At 49.5% G+C, this 19,163-nt stretch overlaps 1 protein-coding gene across 2 annotated transcripts in view; it reads left to right on the top strand.

Moving 5' to 3' along the window:
• Positions 1-18,850, top strand: part of LOC137423154 (delta-type opioid receptor-like) — a 90,453-nt gene extending 71,603 nt beyond the window's left edge. For both annotated transcript variants that reach the window (XM_068109993.2, XM_068109997.2), the window contains exon 3: positions 17,402-18,850. In XM_068109993.2, coding sequence (XP_067966094.1) covers positions 17,402-17,961 — 560 coding nt within the window. In that variant the 3' untranslated portion in view covers positions 17,962-18,850. The remainder of the gene's footprint in view (positions 1-17,401) is intronic.
• Positions 18,851-19,163: the final 313 nt, after the last annotated feature.

The raw sequence follows: 19,163 nt of genomic DNA, 5'->3' as shown, positions 1-19,163 counted from the left end.
GAGTGGCTGCCAAACCCCGTTCACCCATTGCTCATGTACGGCGCCCACCGCGTAGTCGGAGGCATCCGTGGTGAGGGCGATGGGAGCGTTGAGCACCGGGTGAGCAAGCAGTGTTGCGTCGGCGAGGGCCCGCTTTGAGCTTTGGAAGGCCGCATCCATTGCTGCGGACCAGGCGATGTCGTGCTTGGCCGGCTTGCCCCGGAGGGCTTCGTAGAGGGGCCGCATGAGTTGAGCAGCGCGGGGCACGAAGCGGTGATAAAAATTCACCATCCCCAGGAATTCCTGCAGGGCCTTTATGGTGCGGGGACGCGGGAACGTGGTGATGGCCTCGACCTTGGTTGGCAGCGGCACGGCCCCGTTCTTGGTGATGTGGTGGCCCAAAAAATCAACGGCCGTCGTGCCGAAGTGGCATTTGGCCGGGTTGACGATGAGGCCGTGCTCGCTGAGGCGCCCGAACAGTGTTCGGAGGTGGAGGAGGTGCTCGGCCCGGGACGTGCTGGCGACGAGGATGTCGTCCATGTAAACGAAAAGGAACGGCAGGTCACGCAGCACGCCGTCCATCAAGCGCTGGAACGCCTGAGCCGCGTTCTTGAGACCAAACGGCATCCGAAAGAATTCGAATAAGCCGAACGGCGTTATGACTGCCGTTTTAGGGACGTCGGCCGCCCTGACAGGTACCTGGTGATATCCCCGTATGAGATCAATTTTCGAAAAAATGACCCGTCCCGCCAGACGGGCGGAGAAGTCTTGGATATGCGGGATCGGGTACCTGTCGGGGGTGGTAGCATCATTGAGACGGCGGTAGTCGCCACACGGGCGCCATCCACCCCCCGGCTTTGGCACGATGTGCAGTGGCGAGGCCCACGTGCTATCGGAGCGTCGCACGATGCCGAGGTGCTCCAACGCGTCGAATTCGGCCTTCGCCACGGCGAGCTTGGCTGGGTCGAGGCGGCGGGCCCTGGCGTAGACCGGCGGGCCCGTGGTTGGTATGTGGTGCTCGATCCCATGCCGTACTGCGACGGCCGAAAACGTCGGCCGCGTGAGGGCCGGGAACTCCGTGAGCAGGCGAGCAAACTCGTTCGCCGCCGGGACGGCGCATGCCAGCTCGGTCGGCGCGGAGCTGCTCAATGTGCATACCAGGGAGCTGAAGGTTTCGGCGTTGATTAAACGACGCCGTTGGACGTCCACCAGCAGTCCGTGTGCGCAGAGGAAGTCGGCGCCTAGCAGAGCCATGGGCACGTTTGCGGTTACAAACGTCCAAGCAAAGCGTTGGCCGCCGAAGCAGAGGGTGACGTTGCGCGGGCCGAAGGTGCGGATGGTCGATCCGTTGGCCGCAACCAAGGAGGGGCCGCAAGCCGCGGACTGCCTGTCCTGGTCAGAGGCGGGTATGACGCTCAGTTGGGCACCGGTGTCGCACAGGAAGCGCCGTCCGGACGCTTTATCCGTGATGAACGGTAAGTTGCCCGTGTGGCCGGCGCTCATGGCTGGTAATGAACGCCGGCCCGGCCGTTTCCCGGCCTGCCGAAGGTGCACGGGGGTCGGCATGTCCGGGCCTTCTGTCCGAACCTGGCATGATAGTAACACCACGCTTGGTCAGGTGGAGGCCCCGGTCGTCGTGCTGGAGGTGGTCGGCTCGGTGTAGCGGCCGCCAATTGCGTCGGCAGTTCGGTCGTCGACCGTGCCGGGTGCTCGGGCGCCATGGGTGTTGCGTCGGACGGCAGTGGGTCCCATGTCGCCGCTGCGATGCGCTGGCCTGCGGAGGAGATCTTGTCGGCTTCTCTGGCAAGGGCCCGGGGATCTGTGATCGTCGTGCTTGCCAGGGCGAGGCGTACCGGGTTAGGCAGCTGACGGAGGAACAGCTCCCGGAACAGGAATGCCGGAGAGTGCTCGCCGAGCAGTGAAAGCATGTAGTCCATTCGCTCGGAAGGGCGCGTGTCGCCGAGCTCGGGCAGGTCGAGCAGGCGCCGTGCGCGTTCCGCTGATGGGAGGGCGAAAGCATCAAGGAGAAGCTTCTTAATCGCGCCGTATTTGTCAGCGGCTGGCGGGCTCTCGAGGAGGCTCAGGGCGCGGGCCGCGGTGGCCGAACCGAGCGCTGCTACCACATGGTGGAAGCGGGTGTCGTCGGCCGTGATGCCCCGCAGGGCGAACAGGGAATCCGCCTGTGCGAACCAAACCGCCGCGTGAGCCTCCCAGAAGGTAGGCAGTTGAAGGGCGACTGCCGTGTCCATGTCGGTAGGTCACCAATGAAGGAGCTGGGGCTCCCACGTCGATCGGAAGAATGGACGTGACAAAAAGCTGGAATTCATCCGAGTTGCTTTATTCAAACCGAACACTCAGGCACTCTGAAAAGCCCGTTTATCGGGCAGCAATATATATACATATTATCCCGGAGCGTTTGCCCAGGAAAGGCGAGAGGGGGCGTGGCCCAGCATCCTGGCTGCGGCCTGGCAAGTTGAGGGCGAGCCTGCCCGGGCGTCCTGGACAAGCCCGGCATGGTGATCGCTCCGCGTCCTTGATAGGTGCAAGGCAATTGTGAAAACCCAGCGGTAGCCGCTACAATATAATATAACAAATATCATGAAACATTTACATTTTGTAGTCCATTGTATAATTTAAATAAACGTAAATGCAAATTTCGCATGTGGAAAAAGTAAGTACACCCTTGGCTCGAATAGGTGGTATTGTCCCCCTTGGCAGAAACAACCTCAATTACGCGTTTCTTATAACTGTCAACCAGTCTCTGACATCGACTGGGAGAAATTTTTGCCCACTCCTCCATGCAGAATTCTTTCAGCTGTGCGATGTTTGTGGGGTTTCTTGTATGCACAGCTCGTTTCAAATCCCCCCCACAACATCTCGATGGGATTTAGATCCGGGCTTTAACTTGGCCATTCCAGAACCCTCCATTTCTTTCTTTTCAGCCATTCCTTGGTGGATTTACTTGTATGTTTAGGGTCATTGTCATGTTGCAAGGTCCACTTTCGGTTGAGCTTCAACTCTCCGACAGATGGCCTCACATTATGCTCAAGCACCCTCTGGTAAAATGAAGAATTCATAGTGGATTATATGATGGTGAGCTGCCCAGGCCCTGATGCAACAAAGCTGCCCCAAACCATAATATTTCCACCACCATGCTTTACAGTTGGTATCAGGTTCTTGTGGTCAAATGCTGTCTTTGGTTTTCGCCAAACATGTCTTCTGGTACTGTGGCCAAATAGCTCTACCTTTGACTCACCTGTCCAGAGCACATTGTTCCAGAAGTGTTGGTCTTTGCCTCGTTGTTCATTGGCAAACTTTAGTCTTGCCCTAATGTTCTTTCTGGACAGCAAAGGTTTCCTCCTGGCACACCTCTCATGTAGATCAAATTTGTGCAGCCCCTTTCTCATGGTAGACTCGTGCACTTTGACATCAACAGTGGCAAGAGCTACCTGTAGGTCCCATGATGACATTCTGAGGTTCTTAGAGACTTCTTTCAGCATCTTGCGGTCTGCTCACGGGCTGAACTTGCTGGGGCGGCCTGACCTGACAAGTTGGCAGTTGTTTGGAATCTTCTCCACTTGTAGATGATCTTCCGGACAGTCGAATGATTGATTTCAAATTGTTTGGAGATCTTTTAAAATCCCTTCCCAGACTCGTAGGCATCTATAACCTTCTTTCTGAAGGCCTCAGAGAGCTCTTTTGATCTAGGCATGGTGACGCCGCACACTTCAACAACAAAGAGCAAACCAAACTAAATGTCTGAGGTTTAAATAAGTCAGGTTCCTCCAAGATCCTCTCTAACGATGTTCTAATCATTTGCACCTGAGCTGGTGCACCTGATTCTAATTTTAGGTATTTGAAGTAGTGATAAATGTAGGGGTGTACTTACTTTTTCCACATGCAAAATTTGCATTTATGTTTATTTAAATTATACAATGGACTACAAAATGTAAATGTTTCATGATATTTTTTGTATTATATCACCTTTATTTCTCAATATTGTTGAAATGAAGATCAAATAGCTGGAGGTTGAAATATGTTGAAAAAGTCAAAACTTTACATGGGGTGTACTTACTTTTTCACGTGACTATATATATTGTTATGGACACGACTTAGATGTTGCTTGACCGAGCGGAATGGCCGCCGTGTTCGCACAAGTTACCCGATTACACTCGAACGTTGGCCGAATCGCGCTATGCTAAATCAATGAAGGAAAGGACACAACGGCTGGGTTAAATGACACGACACCAGGGGTACAGTTCTCAAGACCTCCGGAGGAGGATATAATATTGGGTAAGCAGAACGTTTAGATTACACGGCACAAGAGGTACAGCACAGAAAGGTGGGCACTTAGACACGGTCTTATCTTAGCCCCGACAGACCACAGACAAACGGGACAAGACTGACTCACACAGGGATTGATGGCAAGGAAGGGCACATAGTCGATGGCTCAAGGTGCACCTTGGCTCAGGGGCAGAATCGACTCGGTCCGGTCCAGAGATGCGGGAGGTATCTCTCAGCGCTAGGAGGTGGCGTCCTTTCTTCTTCGTAGCTGAGGCGCATCTGACGTCACCTCCGTCTTCCTGCGCATGTCCAGCGGGGAGTGACACGCCCACGGCTCGTTAGCTCCGCCCCAGATGGAATCGGTCCGCCGCTTCTTATTGGGTGCGGGGGGTTACTGGGCTCCGCCCTTGACGAGGAACTGACAGTGAGCCCCTGAGTGGTAACCCCGTCGGAGCACATGGTCAATGGCGGCTAACCAAGCCGGAGTGAGGACGCGCACTCCCCGCGCCGCTGTTGTTGTTGTTGGTGTTGTTGTTTCATGAGGAAGAGATGCGGGGAGGTATTGGGAGGTCCTAAACTTACTACTGGTGCCATACAATCACATTCTGGTGCAACGAAGAGTCAGAATTAATGGAAACGAGTCCTTAACTGACATAGACTAAGAATAACTAGCAAGATGTCCTATAGTTGTCTACGTGAGATGCGGTGAACCTGGGCACGACATTTAATGGGGGAAAAAGGGGAAGGTCGGGGCTACAGAGTGTTGTTTACAGATAATGGGAATAGGGAATGGGGGATTGGGGATAGTTGGGGAGTATTGGGGAAATAGGGGAATATTTACAAGCGGATATGGATGGAGGCCAAATCCCATATCCGCAACATTGCACCCTTCTCTACCTCGGGGCGTCCCGACCCGATAAATTTTTACCTACGTTAGTGTGGCACTCAGATGTAGTTCCCTCTACTATTAACTCAACCCTGAGTGCGACAGTTTTACAGATGTTCACAAATGAGTAAATATGTCCCCCTGCGACGTTGCACCCTTCTCCTCACAGAAACACACCCACAGGATAACCGAATCGCGGAAAGAATCCTCAAACTAAACATACAGCCGGTAGGGAGCATTATTTACACAAGACTACACTGATATTTACACTACGATCCAAGACCTGTTTTTGGAGGAACACATGCAGATGTTATGCATAGAGAGAGAGCACGCATGCCAGCATTGATACACCAACCCACGAGTGCCCTGTGGCCTTACGGCCTTTAATAATGTGCAGAGCACCCCATCCAAGCACCAAAAGCACCACCCCATCATGTACAGTCAGCACCATCCGGTGCACCAATAAAGTGTTCAACGTCACCGGTGGTGTCGCAGCCGGCCGATGTTCTGCCGCTGGTCTTGCCTTCTTGAAGCACTTGGCCTTCTGGCTTCCTTAAAAAATAAAGAAAGGCGCCAACCGCGTCCATTTCTGTATTGTGGTGTCAGGGCGCCAACTATAAGTGGTTCACCTGTATGGCATAGGTGCCACGTTGACCCATAGGTCCATCAATGGGTGGTGCTTGCCCGCAAGAGAACTGCGGTCCATGGTGGGCGGCCACAAAAATTGCGGTCCATATGGTGTATCGATCCAGGCAGCAAGCAGCGAAAGTACAGGCCCACAACTGCGGAGCCAGCACCTCTCTCTCCTCTCTCTCTGCCCCAAAGCCAGATCCTCGGAGGTGGGAGACAAAAAAAGAAGACAAGTGAGTAAGGTGGTAAGGGCGCAAAAGTGCATGCAATATAAGGTAATGCACACTGGGGGCACATGGGAACCAGGTGAGACAGGTACGTTCCTACCGTACGCCCCCCCCCCCCCCCCCCACCAGGTAACCTACATTGCCCCTCCCTTACCCCTTACCGTATCCACAAAACACAACACTACCCATAAACATCTACTTTACAAATCAACAAACGTCCCTACTGTCTTCCCCGTTCCTCCCATAAACCAAATTCGTCTTCTCTCCCCCCTAACCAATCAAATTTGCCATTTCCAACTCTCATCAAAATTTGCCATCTCCAATTCAACATCAAAATTTGCCATCACCAATTCATCATCAGTCCCTCCTAGGGAGGGAGAGATGGAATCACCCCAATGTCTTATCCACGTCGTGATGCGTCTCACCAATCCACACAGCAATTCTCATTTCCTGCACACAGAACAAAGAAAACACAGGTGTGGAGTCATCATCATCACCACAGGTAAGTGGCTGCGTATGGTGCGACAGGTTCATCAATCCTAACTATTTCCTAAATGACTTTAACAACTTTACATTACCCGGGGTCTTTCTCCTGCCAAACCATTGGCCCTCTTACACTATGGGTTCTAAAAACCAATTCCCATTGACCAAACTGTGGTGCTTTTCAATTTGGGGTCTCACTCCCCCAATTCATCTCCCGGTGCCCTCGCACAATTTCTGGGCCGCGACGTGTAGCTCTCCCAGCAGGTCTACCCACCTGCACACCTCCACCACTGCAGTTGCCTCCGAGCTTACCTGCTCCTTACCCTAACCTAACTACCTGGGGAAGGCCCTCTGGCGCTCTCCCCACTCGGTGCCCTCTCTGGCACTGGGCTACCCGGGTCCGTCCTCCGGATCCTCGGGCCCCACTGACACTAACGGCTCCCAGAGCCCACCTGCGGCCTCACCTGGCCGACATCCTCACAGTGGTGGAGTGCCCAACCAACTACACAAACTAACAGGCTACACGCCCAGCCATTTCCACAACACTAATGCACCCATCCGCAATACCATTCTGCAACCGCACCACAAATGCCAATATCCAACCACAATTTACCTATACCCTCTACCTAACACTTACACTACCCGCCCCGGGTATCCGTGATGGGGGTCCACTCTTCCCCCATTCACACCTTCGCACCATGCACACCACTCCGTACCACTTACTCCAACTCTCTCCACACCACTCATTCCAATACTCCATGTATTCCACACACCTGCACTTGCACACCTGTGCTCTCACACCTGGTGCCACCTGCACCCTTCTCTCCCCAAGCGCATTCGCACTGATCCACAACACTCACTACTCATACACTGCTCCACACTGCTCCACACACCTGTCCAGTTCTCACACAGCATCATCTCATCTAACTACTCCCCTCTGAAACTTGCGCTTCCCAGTCGTCCCTTTAAACTATTGCGCTCCCTCGTCATTATAATCCACACGAATCTACCTGCGTCCCCACTACAGGTATCAGTCACTAACTAACCTTAACGTCACCTAATGTCATCTTCTAGGGCCTTATCAATATCCTAACCCACCCGGGCTAGTTTTCACTGCCATACACCCCATAAACTATTGCTCCTTTGCCCCACTCGTGAGGGATGACAGAGTTGCCATCCCACCACATCGGGGCATCTTTCACTACCATCCCCCCAGTCCTCTGACGCTACGAGCCCCCGTCGCAAGAGGTACTGGGTCCTGCCTCGGCATCTAGAGCCGAGGCGATCCATGAGGGCGCCTGCTCGCCGGCATAAGGTCTTATCCGGTCGGCATGGACGATCCAAGGGGGGGTCCGTGGCCCCATTTTGATCTTAATGACCACGTCACAGATTTGCGACAGGACGACTCCTGGGCCTTGCCAGGGGGAGGTGAGTTTTGGGCACCTTCCCTTCCGCCTCCGGGGATTAAAGAACCAAATCTTCCTCCCCGGAGCGTATTGACTCCCCTGGCTCCGGTCGTCGTACCTGCGCTTCATCTTGGCCCCCGCCAGATGGAGCTGGCGGCGGGCGAAGGCATGGACCCGCTCCATGCCTTCCTCCAGGTGACGTGCGTAACCCTCCCTCGGCGGTGTATCCGTGGTGTCTGGCATGGGACCGCATAGCAAGTCGGCGGGAGCCCGTAACTCCCGCCCATCCATAAGCAACGCTGGACTGCATGCGGTGGCCCCGTGCTGGCTAGTTCGGTAGGCCATGAGCAAATAAGGGAGATGTTCGTCCCAGTCATCCTGACGGGTGGCGGTGAACAGTGCCAGTTGTTGGATTAGAGTTCGGTTGAATCTCTCCACCATCCCGTCAGATTGAGGTCTTAAAGGCGTTGTTCTTGTTTTCCGAATTGACAGGAGACTGCACACATCTTTTAGCAATTTGCTCTCAAAATTTCGTCCCTGGTCGGTGTGCAACTCCTGTGGAATCCCATGCCGGCACACAAATCCTTACACGAAGGCCTGCGCTACTACCCCTGCTTCTTGGTTGGGGAGGGCGTAGGCCTCCGACCACTTGGTGAAGTAGTCCATCACCACGAGGATGTACTTATTACCTAGGCGGGTGCGGGGTAGTGGGCCTAGGATATCCATGGCCACCCGCTCTAGGGGGGCCCCCACCTGGTGTAATTGAAGGGGGGCCCTCATCCTCCGTGCTGGTCCCTTTTTGGCAGTACAGGCGTCGCATCTCCGACACCAGTCCTGTATGTCGCGCCCCATATTCACCCAATAAAACCTCCGGCGTACCTGCGATGTCGTCTTTGTCCTGCCCAAATGGCCGCCGGGGCGGGTACCATGCACCTGTTGCAATATATCGGTCTTAAATTTATTTGGGACTACCACCAGCCAGGAAGTTTTATCAGAGGGAACCTCCACCCACTTGCGATACAAGATGTTATCCTTCAATTCCAGGGTCTGCCACTGAGCCCAATACGCCTTGGTCTGTGCCCCGAGGGGGGTGACCTCTTCCCCCTTAGGTCTTTGCCCCAATTTGACCCAATTGAACACTGGCCCCAGGACAGGATCCTCCTGCTGGGCCGTGCTCCATGCCAAAGTTCCGAATTCCTCATCTGCGGTTAGTGGCAAAATTGGCCCTCTCACCTGGGTTGCCCGGACAACGAGGGTCGGGTCCGAATCGCCCAATTGTTCCCTCTCCTCGTGTCTCGCACAAAATTTGCAGTTTTCCCCCAGACAAGGACGCCGAGAAAGTGCGTCCGCATTACCATGGGCCTTCCCGGCCCTATGGGCCACATCAAAATCGTACTGCTGCAACTTTTCCAACCACCTGGCAATTTGGCCCTCTGGTTCCTTGAACCGAAGGAGCCATTGCAAGGAGGAATGGTCAGTTCTAACCAAAAATTTCCGCCCGTACAAGTACGGGTGGAAATGGTTCATGGCAGCCAGCATAGCCAATAACTCTTTGCGAGTGACGCAATAATTTCGCTCGGGCCTACTTAAGGCCCGACTATAATAACCAATCACTCTCTCCACGCCCTCCTGTGTCTGAGACAAAACTGCGCCCAATCCTTCCTGGCTCGCATCCGTGTCCAGGGTAAATGCCCCGTTGCTAGTGGGGTAAGCTAGAAGGGGTGCGGATGTTAGACACCCCTTCAATTTTTGGAAGGCCTCGTGGCACTCCCGTGTCCAATTAAATCGCGTCCCCTTCTCCGTAAGCCGGTGGAGGGGACGGGCCAACTCCGCAAATTTCGCCACAAAGCGCCGGTAGTAGGAGCAGAGTCCCAAAAATCCCTGCACCTCTTTGATGGTACGTGGTGCGGGCCACTCCTCTACCGCTTTAATTTTGTCTGGGTCCGTTTTTACCCCCTCGCAACCGATGACGTGGCCTAAATAGGCCACCTCCTTGGCAAACAAGGTGCACTTACTCGGGTTCAGCTTCAACCCTGCCTGTCTGAGGCACCCGAACACCTGGTCCAAATTAGCTACTGCCTGGGGGAACGTTTTGGCATGTACTAGGACGTCATCCAGGTACACCAGGCATGATTGCCATGGCATGCCGCCTAGTACATGTTCCATCAATCTTTCAAAGGTGGCGGGGGCGTTACACAAACCAAACGGCATCACAGTAAACTGATACAATCCCTTACCTGTGGAAAATGCCGTTTTCTCCTTCCCTGCCCTATCCATCTCCACCTGCCAATACCCACTCTTGATGTCCAAAGTTGAGAACCAATTTGAGCCCGCAACGGCATCGAGGGTGTCATCAATCCTTGGCAGGGGATATGAGTCCTTGAGTGTCACGTTGTTTAGCTGGCGATAGTCCACGCAGAACCGCGTGGTCCCATCCTTCTTTTTGACCAGCACAACAGGTGACATCCAAGGACTTCCCGAGGGCTCGATCACGCCTGCGTCGAGCATTTTTTCAACCTGCTCGTCAGCTTCCGCCCTCTTGCTCCAAGGGAGCCGTCGGGCGGCCTGACGAATAGGCCGGGCCTCACCGGTGTGGATCTGATGTTTCACCAGGCCCGTACGTCCAATATCCTCGGTGGACAGGGAGAAGAGGTCCAAATGGGACCCAACCAGTTTGTGTAAGGCCTCCCTCTGGGTACCTCCCAACTCTACGCTACTACGATTTACCATCTCGCAAATGGGATCGGGCCAATTCCTACTTCTTATTGAAGGCTCCCCCGGGGTCGGCTCGGCTGGACATTCTCGCCCCTCACTGTCACGACTTCCTCAACTGGGGTGCAGCCAGCTACCCTCGTGCCCCTTACTATAGTGCGTGGTTCTGTACTCATATTTATTACTCGGATGGCCACTACCGGTCCGTCCGTTTTTACAAGGGTGCGGCCCACGATTAAACCCGGTATGGACTGCGCTGCCACCAGTTCGACCAGGCCGCAGGACTCCTGCCATGTTGGGCGAGCTGCCCACCGGGCCGGCACTATCGCCTCGGCCCTTGGGGGAATGGTCACGGCCTCGGAAGCCTCCAGCTCCGCTCTCTCGGCCGTGCTCACTCCCCCTAACGGCAGCTCTTCTACTCCCACCTGCAGGATCCCCCGGCACAAGTCGATTTTACAACCGCTGGCAGTCAACAAATCCAACCCTATTAAACATGGGTCGCACACCTCCGCCACCCAAACATCTATCTCCCTCCTTACCGACCCTAACTTGAGGGTCACAGAACCACGCCCTATGATCGGGGCCGTTACCCCGGTAGCAAGTTGCAAACTATAATTTTGCAGGCGCTGGATCTTATCCCAGCCACCTGCGCTCGAATCAAGGATCATTCATATCATTCATATTAGCCCTGTCACTCACTGGTGAAAAATCACTTAAATATTCTCGTATCCGAATCCGGATCTTCACCAGAATCTAATAATTTCGGCCTTGTCACACAGTTGGTACCTGTCCACCAAATGTCGTCCGAATCCGCCCATAACTTTTTGGGATATCCTGCTCACAAACAGACAAATGGACATGGGTGAAAACATATCCACTGCCCACCCTTGGTGGTGGAGCTAATGAATTATGGCCCATTTTAGAATTTAGCAGATATATGAAAATGTAATATAAACTTACAATGATTGAGAATCACACATCTATGGTCAATTGTTTGGTTAATAACGAAATAACCTTAAAATAGCAAAATGGACTAAATTTGTTCAGCCTTCAAAGCCTACTTGTGTGGGTACTGTAGTTCTCATGCCATAACTCGTTAGAATCCAACGCGTACTCCAATAGTGTGATCCCACTTCAATAGTTATATCTTTCCCATTCTTTACCTGCTAGTCCTCCCATTATAATCATTGTTATAGTTATAAAGCAATATATTAAACATTGAAACTGCCCTGGTTAGACCATCATAGGAATGGCATCTCCCATCTGCCATTGAGGGGAACAAGATGTACCTTGGATTCGATGGTCATTTCATGTCGTATCTTGGAAATCTTCATCTTTGCATATATTTCTTATCAATCCTGTTTTTTTTAAATCTTAGCCTATTGTTACGGACCCTGGTTTGGGGGTTTACAATGAGGGGAACTCCTCCGACTCCTCCCGAACTCCCAGCCCTGAGGTCACCAGCCACAGGATAACCCCATGGTCCAGCAGGTTGCTGGTCAACCACGAACCCCGATTGATACCGCCAAACCTGGCTAGGTCCTCGCTCATCTACGAAATGCGTTACTTTTCCGGCGATGCCAATCGGGGCACATCCAGTACAGTACCCTCGATGCATACTTGCTTACTTAATCAGGTACGGTCGAACGGAACCATCGAGTATGCACCGGCTAAATTACAGATCCATTCAGTGGGACAGAATTTTTTTTTTTTTTTTTGTATACAAGATCGAGGCTCGTGAAAGAGCTAACATTTATCACACAAAAAAAAAACGAACACATAAAACATAAAAATGGGAGGGGTAGACGAGATGGGGAGAGAGATGTAAGCACACAAGCACAACATTTGATAGCAGGGACATCGGGAGATCTGTGGGAGGGAGAGGGCTTGGAGGGAGGAGGCACGGGAAGGGGGCGGGGATGGTGGGTGGTGGGAGAAGTATAAAACACATGGACACTGAAAGGACTTCCAGGAAAGAAGTCGGTATTTCAAAAAAGTGGATCTGGGGTGAATGAATGGGGATAGAAAAGATCAAGGTTTTGGATGGGAAAGAACTTCCTGGATATGCAGACTATTACACACTTACTTGAGTGAATAGGAAAGGAGATTAAACGGGCAGGCTGGAAACAACATTTTTTACCAAGAAGCAAGTACAGTCAAACATGTATAGAAAGACCACTCAATGGAAACGGAAAGAGTGGCCTTCATAGACAGGTAGTATTTCTGTACCGGTTTGAGGCCATCTTGGCCACCTTTTTTCATCTTGGTCACAAACAGTCCCGATCACCCCAATCTTGCGGACCCGAGCCCGTTGCAGTGTTGTAAAAAATAACTGGACATCAATATTCGTTTACAGTGCAATATTAATCAACAAACTAATCCTGTGGAGGGGATAAAGGCAGCAATTTAGGCAGGAATGAAACAAGAAAGGAATTATAAGCTTGGAATTTATTAATCAATCTACAGACTTGGCATTTAATATGGAATCTTTTTTTGGTGGGGGTGAACTTACTTTTCAAGATGTCTTAGAACCAAAAGTTCATTGGAATTATGTTGAAATTATTCCAGATTTTGTTAATGTGACATTTAAAAGAAACAAAAACCACATTCGACATTTCGAAACAAATAAATTGATCCTTGAAAGTGATGTAAACTGATATCGAACTCAATTCATGGACAGTACTGTGTTAAACTTCTGTGCGTTTTCCAGAAGTATCTCTTTATTTTGCACATTAGCCAAAAATTTTTTTAACAAAAACAAAAGTTAAATTACGACTGGAATTACGGACAGTAAAATTACAGTTCAGTACTTCGTGTAACCCCCACGAGCATTCAGGAGAGCACGTACACGTTGAGGCATGCTGTTTACGAGATTTGCCAAGGTTTGGACAGGAATCGCTTGCCATGCAGTGACAATAGCCTGCTGCAATTCACGCACAGAGGTCGGCTGCTGGTCCAAGTGGTCGATTTGACGCGTTAATTCTGCCCACAAGTTCTCTATCGGATTCATATCCGGGGACATGGCAGGCCACTCCATATGCTCTACACCACGGTCAGCAAGAAAGTGTTGGATCATGCGAGCATGATGAGGCCGTGCATTGTCATCTTGGAAGACAAAGTTTCCTCGAAAGGCTGCACGAGCAAATGGAAGCAATGTTTCTTCCAGAATGGTCCTGTACTTGAACTGGTTCAGGTTTCCATTCAGAACAACCAGGTCAGTTTTGCCCCCTGCATGAAAAGCAGCCCAAACGGTCACCCCACCACCTCCAGCTTGGACTCTTAGCACTATACAATCTTCGTTGTGGGCTTCATGCACTTGTCTGCGCACTCGGACGCGGCCATCTTGATGATAGACCAGAAATCTAGACTCGTCACTGAAGCTCACCTGATTCCAGTGTCCTGGCTGCCATTGACGGTGCTCTCTGGCGCACTGCAATCGGCGCTGGCGGTGTTGTCTGGTCAGGCGTGGCTTTCCCAGGGGACGCCTGGCACGATAGCCTGCTTGAACCAGTCGTTGGTTGACTAGCCTTCTGGATACAGGCACATTTGTCAGTTGCTGCCACTCAGCCCTAAGCCGATTAGCTGACTTGGTACGGCCATTGCGGACTAACCGGTGCAGCTGGCGATCATCCCTCCTTGTGGTTCTGCGGGGACATACTGGCCTCGGTATTGGAGTAGGGACACCCCTCTGAGCATTTCGTTTCAGGATCTTTGACACCTGACCTTGAGTGATGCCATAATGCCGAACAATAGCACGCTGTTTCATGCCGTAATTTCGTAAAGCCTCCACTCCATGACAAACAGCATTGTCGAGTTGACGGACCATCTCCAGAGGAAGCAGCAATAACTTTTGGAGACGTGCAGCAGTTGTTTTCCACTAATACAGAACGCAACAACCCTTGTATACCCGACTGTGAAGCCAATCATCAAATGCACCTGTCCGTACATTTTGCCACGCCACCTGTGATATAATCCTGTTGTTGACTTCTTGCTGCGACAGAAAATCAGTGACATGGTTCTTTTAACAAATAAATCACCAAAGTGTAAAAGAAACTCACCAGATTGATATACTGAGTTAAGAAAGTAAACCCAAGTCAAGAAAAAAAAAATTCCATATTAAATGCCAAGTCTGTAGATTAGCTATGTACGGAGAATATTCTTCAGTCAATAAAATATAGACAGGAGTTGAAGTAATTTTAAATCCAATCATTTAATTAAAGTGAACCGACACAATAGCAAGGTGATAGCGAATTTATATGATCAGGGATTTTACAAACCTTGAATCTTTAAACTGAAAACAAAACACAAACAACTGGATAAAACAATAAATAAGTAAGAGAGACAGATTTTGTGGCTGTTTTTTCCATTGTGAGCAGGGGCGTCAAGAGGGGGAGTCATGGGGGGGGGGGTTAGGGGAGGGTCACTGCCTCGGGGCCCGAGCTTCTCCTGTAATTTTTTTAGATGGTACAGTGAAACCCCTCATCGGCTCATCCTCATTTCCTCATCGTTACATTTAAACCCAGAAGCTGATTTTGCTTTCTTGACGGAAACGAAACAACATTTACCGCTGCTAATGGTGCCGTTTCAAACTTTACAGAAAATGGTTATTAACCAGAAATGTGTGTTACAAAGAAATGGGTTTTTATCCTCTGTGAACAAAAAAAAATTATTAACCATGTTCTCACGTATTTTTTTACCAATCTTATGGAGACATAATGTTCACTCAGAGGACCCAAAAGTCTCCGAGGACTCCCCCCCCGGCCCCTCACCCCGAGTCCTGCAGGCAGGTATGCTACAAGGTGGTGAAGACCCATGAAAATTCGACTAAATGGCCCCCTCGAGTAATGTTAAAATGTTAAGCTTGAAATTTTTTTTTTCCCCCTAATAGTTTAAAAGACCATTGACACAATCTCACCTACATGGGATTACTGTTGAGTATCCAAAATAACATCAATGATAAATCATTGAACTGGACTATGCATACTTTAATGAGCAATACCATAATCTTAGTGAATACGAGTATTCTTGATTGGTAACGTCACTAGTATTGATAAAGTAGCTGATTCTTCACTCATGCTCACCTTCACTCTATCAAGCCTCTTTAGCCCGCTTCGGGAACAAACTCCCTCACTCTCTTCAATCCCACTCCTCCCTCCAGGTCTTTAAAACAGCTGTTTACCACCATCTCTTATCATCCCCCGTCCAAAACCTTGATCTTTTCTACCCCCGCTAATTCACCCCAGATACACTTTTTTGAAATACCGACTTCTTTCCTGAAAGTCCTCGCAGTGTCCATGTGTTTTTTTTTTACCTCTCACACTCCCCCCTCCCCCTTCCCATGCTCCCCCAAGCTCTCTCCCTCCCACAGATCTCCCGATGTCCCTGCTCTCCATCTTGTCTCCCGCTCCCTTTATCATATGTTTAATGTGTCAGTTTGTCTTTTTGTGATCAATGTTAGCTCTTACACGAGCCTCGATCTTGTACACACAAAAAGAAGAAACAAAACAGTAGTTCAGGAACAGGACGTTTACCACCATGACAAACTATATTTTGAGCATGAACCTTTGTCAAAGCAACTGCAGTTACCCTGCTCTGCTGTTGCTACGATGAAGGGTAATAACAGACGCATCAGCCTTACCTTGCATCACATGGTGATAAACTTGTGCTTTCTCAAATCAGATTTGGTAAAATGCATTTTATATATTAAGGTCAATTTCAATATCCAAACAGAGTCGAATGCTCCACTCACCAGTTATAAGCTCGGTAACCAGACTAGGTGATGCGTAATGGTAAGATAGTCTGCTCCTAGTCTGGGGGGTCACCATTGTTGTGACGTCGCTCGTACCCAGATTGCCCTGGGAAGTGCTGGCACATCCCTCAAGTTTAGTAACTGTGTTTGTCTCATCTAACGGTCCTGTGCTGTGTCTCTTGTATTTGTCTACATACAGTATGTCTAAGTGCTTGAGATAAATCTGCGAAGCTCCTCTATGAGCATTAGATCCCATTAAAAAAACTCACTCTCGGACAGAAGCCTGAAATGCATCCCTTACTTGTTCAAGTCTCGCTGTATTTTGTCCCTCAATCCTGCTGTTGGTGTGTTCCCTCCATGCCCTCACCCCCTCCTCCCCCCCCACTATCTTTCTACTGTTGCTTTTGTTATGTTGCATCCTGATCCATTCTGTGTTTCTCTTCTTCCACAAGCCTTGACTTTGTATCCAAAAAAGAGGATGTAGTCCCAAATGGAGGAGGTTTGTTATGTCGAGCATTGGAGTGTGGAGGCTCGTCTTCAATGAGGATTAATTTCTTGTCTTACCAAGATGGGGAAGAGATATGGAAATGGATTATGTTCCAATACATTAAAGGACAATGATTTCCTTTTCCCAAAGACCCAATAATAAGGGAGAAATATTAAGGATTCGTTTGTCAAACAAGGAAAGACTGCTCTTGTCCCACAGAATAGTGCACAGTACTCCTGTTCTCATCACTCTAACTCTCATTGTTTGGAGCATAAGCTAAGTATATTACATTGCTCATGTGCATTTTGAAGTGAGTTATAGAGTTAAAATGTCTGGTGCTATTCCAACTTTACTGGAAATGACACTGAATGAAAACTTCATAAATGGACTAACATCTATGTCAGTTCCAGTTGCATGCGACCATTGCTTCCAGGTTATTTAAAAACTTTTTCATTTTATTCATATCACATGCTGCTGTTTATTATTACAATCTGCTGTGACAAACCTAAACAAATTAATGATGTCATCTTCTTTTAAAGATCTTTTTCTTTTCTGCAGGTGGTATTGACTGCAGAGTGCACTTCCCATCATCAGTGGCACATTCAAAAACGATCCTCAATATATGCGTTTTCATCTTCGCCTTCATGGGACCGGTGTGCGTTATCACCGTATGCTATGGCTGTATGTTGAGCCGCCTGCGCAATGTCCGCTTGCTCTCAGGATCACGAGAGAAGGATCGCAGCATGAGGCGCATCACCCGCTTGGTTCTCGCTATCGTTGCCGTCTTCATCGTGTGCTGGACTCCTATCCAAATTTTTGTGCTCATTGAGACACTTGTGGGCGTTCCCAATAGCTCAGCCGTTCATACCATCCGATTCATCTGTATCGTTCTGGGCTATGCCAATAGCTGCCTCAACCCAGCACTTTACGCATTTCTGGATGAGAGCTTCCGACATCATTTTTACAAACTATTTTGCACAGTAAGCAAGTGCAGTGGCAACGTGCCTCAGAGATTGCATCTCGGTCTTTCAACTGGTGTTGGAGTTGGTGCTGCCATCGTGGCTCATAAAGAGACATCGGCTGTCTCTCAAGTTACTCAACACCGACACGTCTCCTGACTAGAGATGCAAGCCTCCAAACGGGGCCATCTCCAGGAACAGGAGTCGGAGGTCACGCAGGTCACAGTTGCAGTTTAAAAACTCACTGGCAGCCAAACAAACAGCTCTGATATTGGTATTTTGCACAGATGAAAAAGGAAATGATGGCACATCAATCCAAACCTGTCCCTTCAGCATTAAGCAATTTTACTGGCAGTTGAAAGCCATATTGGTACTAGTAGCTACGGAGGACGTGAAGATACATTCAGGAACAGTATTCCTCGAGATTTTAATTGCTCAGGATCATGCTAATCTCTGCAAGGTATGCCGGAAAAGGGACCAATATGTTTTCGTGTTTCCAAATATGAGAAAGTTTGCGGTGTCAAAATTACGCTTCTCGACATTCAAAGGTTAGATGCTGTTAAGTGGAATTTTAAAAAAAGTTTACAGAATGTGAAAATTGTAAATATTATAAAAGTAATGCATTTTAAGTATCATGAACTCTTGGAAGAAGTGGAAGTAGAGACTTGAGGATGAATAATATAAGAAAGAAACAGCAAAGGATGTAAAAAAGTAATGCGATATTTATTTCCACAATGCTCTTTAAGAATCACGAGCAGAGGCCTGCAGTAAAAATACCACGAAAAAGAGAAAGGAAGCCTTTTATTCTTGTGCTGGTTGAAAAAGTTCAAAAAAGCGAGGTTATCTATTTCTTAATAGCAAAGATTTTTTCCAAGAGCGATCGAGACAGCGGTCTTTTGCCTACACACTGCCCGGATTCATTTCGTTTTGTCCGATTGTAAAAATTATAATTTTTCTGTAGGTTTGGATTCATTTGAAGCAACTTTTATCGAAGATATTTCTCTCCGAGGAGCATTTCCATGTTTCAGGGTGAGACAGACAGACAGACAGACAGACAGCATTAGCCTATTATATACATATATATATGGTTGTTTTTTTGTTTTGTTTTTACAAACGTTTTACAAACTTTTTTTTTACAAACATACAAAAAGTTTTACAAACTTTTTTTTACAATCCAGTGATTATTATTTGTCATCATTTTTCTTGTTTGCTTTATAACATTCCATAAATATAGGGTATTATGAGGCAAGATGCCCCTGCTTGGAAGGGAAAAAGACCCCCACCCTCCCCCTTCTCCTCCATCCCTCCTCCCACATAACCTCCTCAATCCTGGTTACATGGCTCTCTGACCGACCATACAC

Source organism: Myxine glutinosa, chromosome 3, assembly GCF_964187855.1.
Source record: "Myxine glutinosa chromosome 3, kmMyxGlut1.1, whole genome shotgun sequence".
In the NCBI taxonomy this organism is placed as follows: domain Eukaryota; kingdom Metazoa; phylum Chordata; class Myxini; order Myxiniformes; family Myxinidae; genus Myxine; species Myxine glutinosa.
This window is presented reverse-complemented; position numbering and strand designations above follow the sequence as displayed.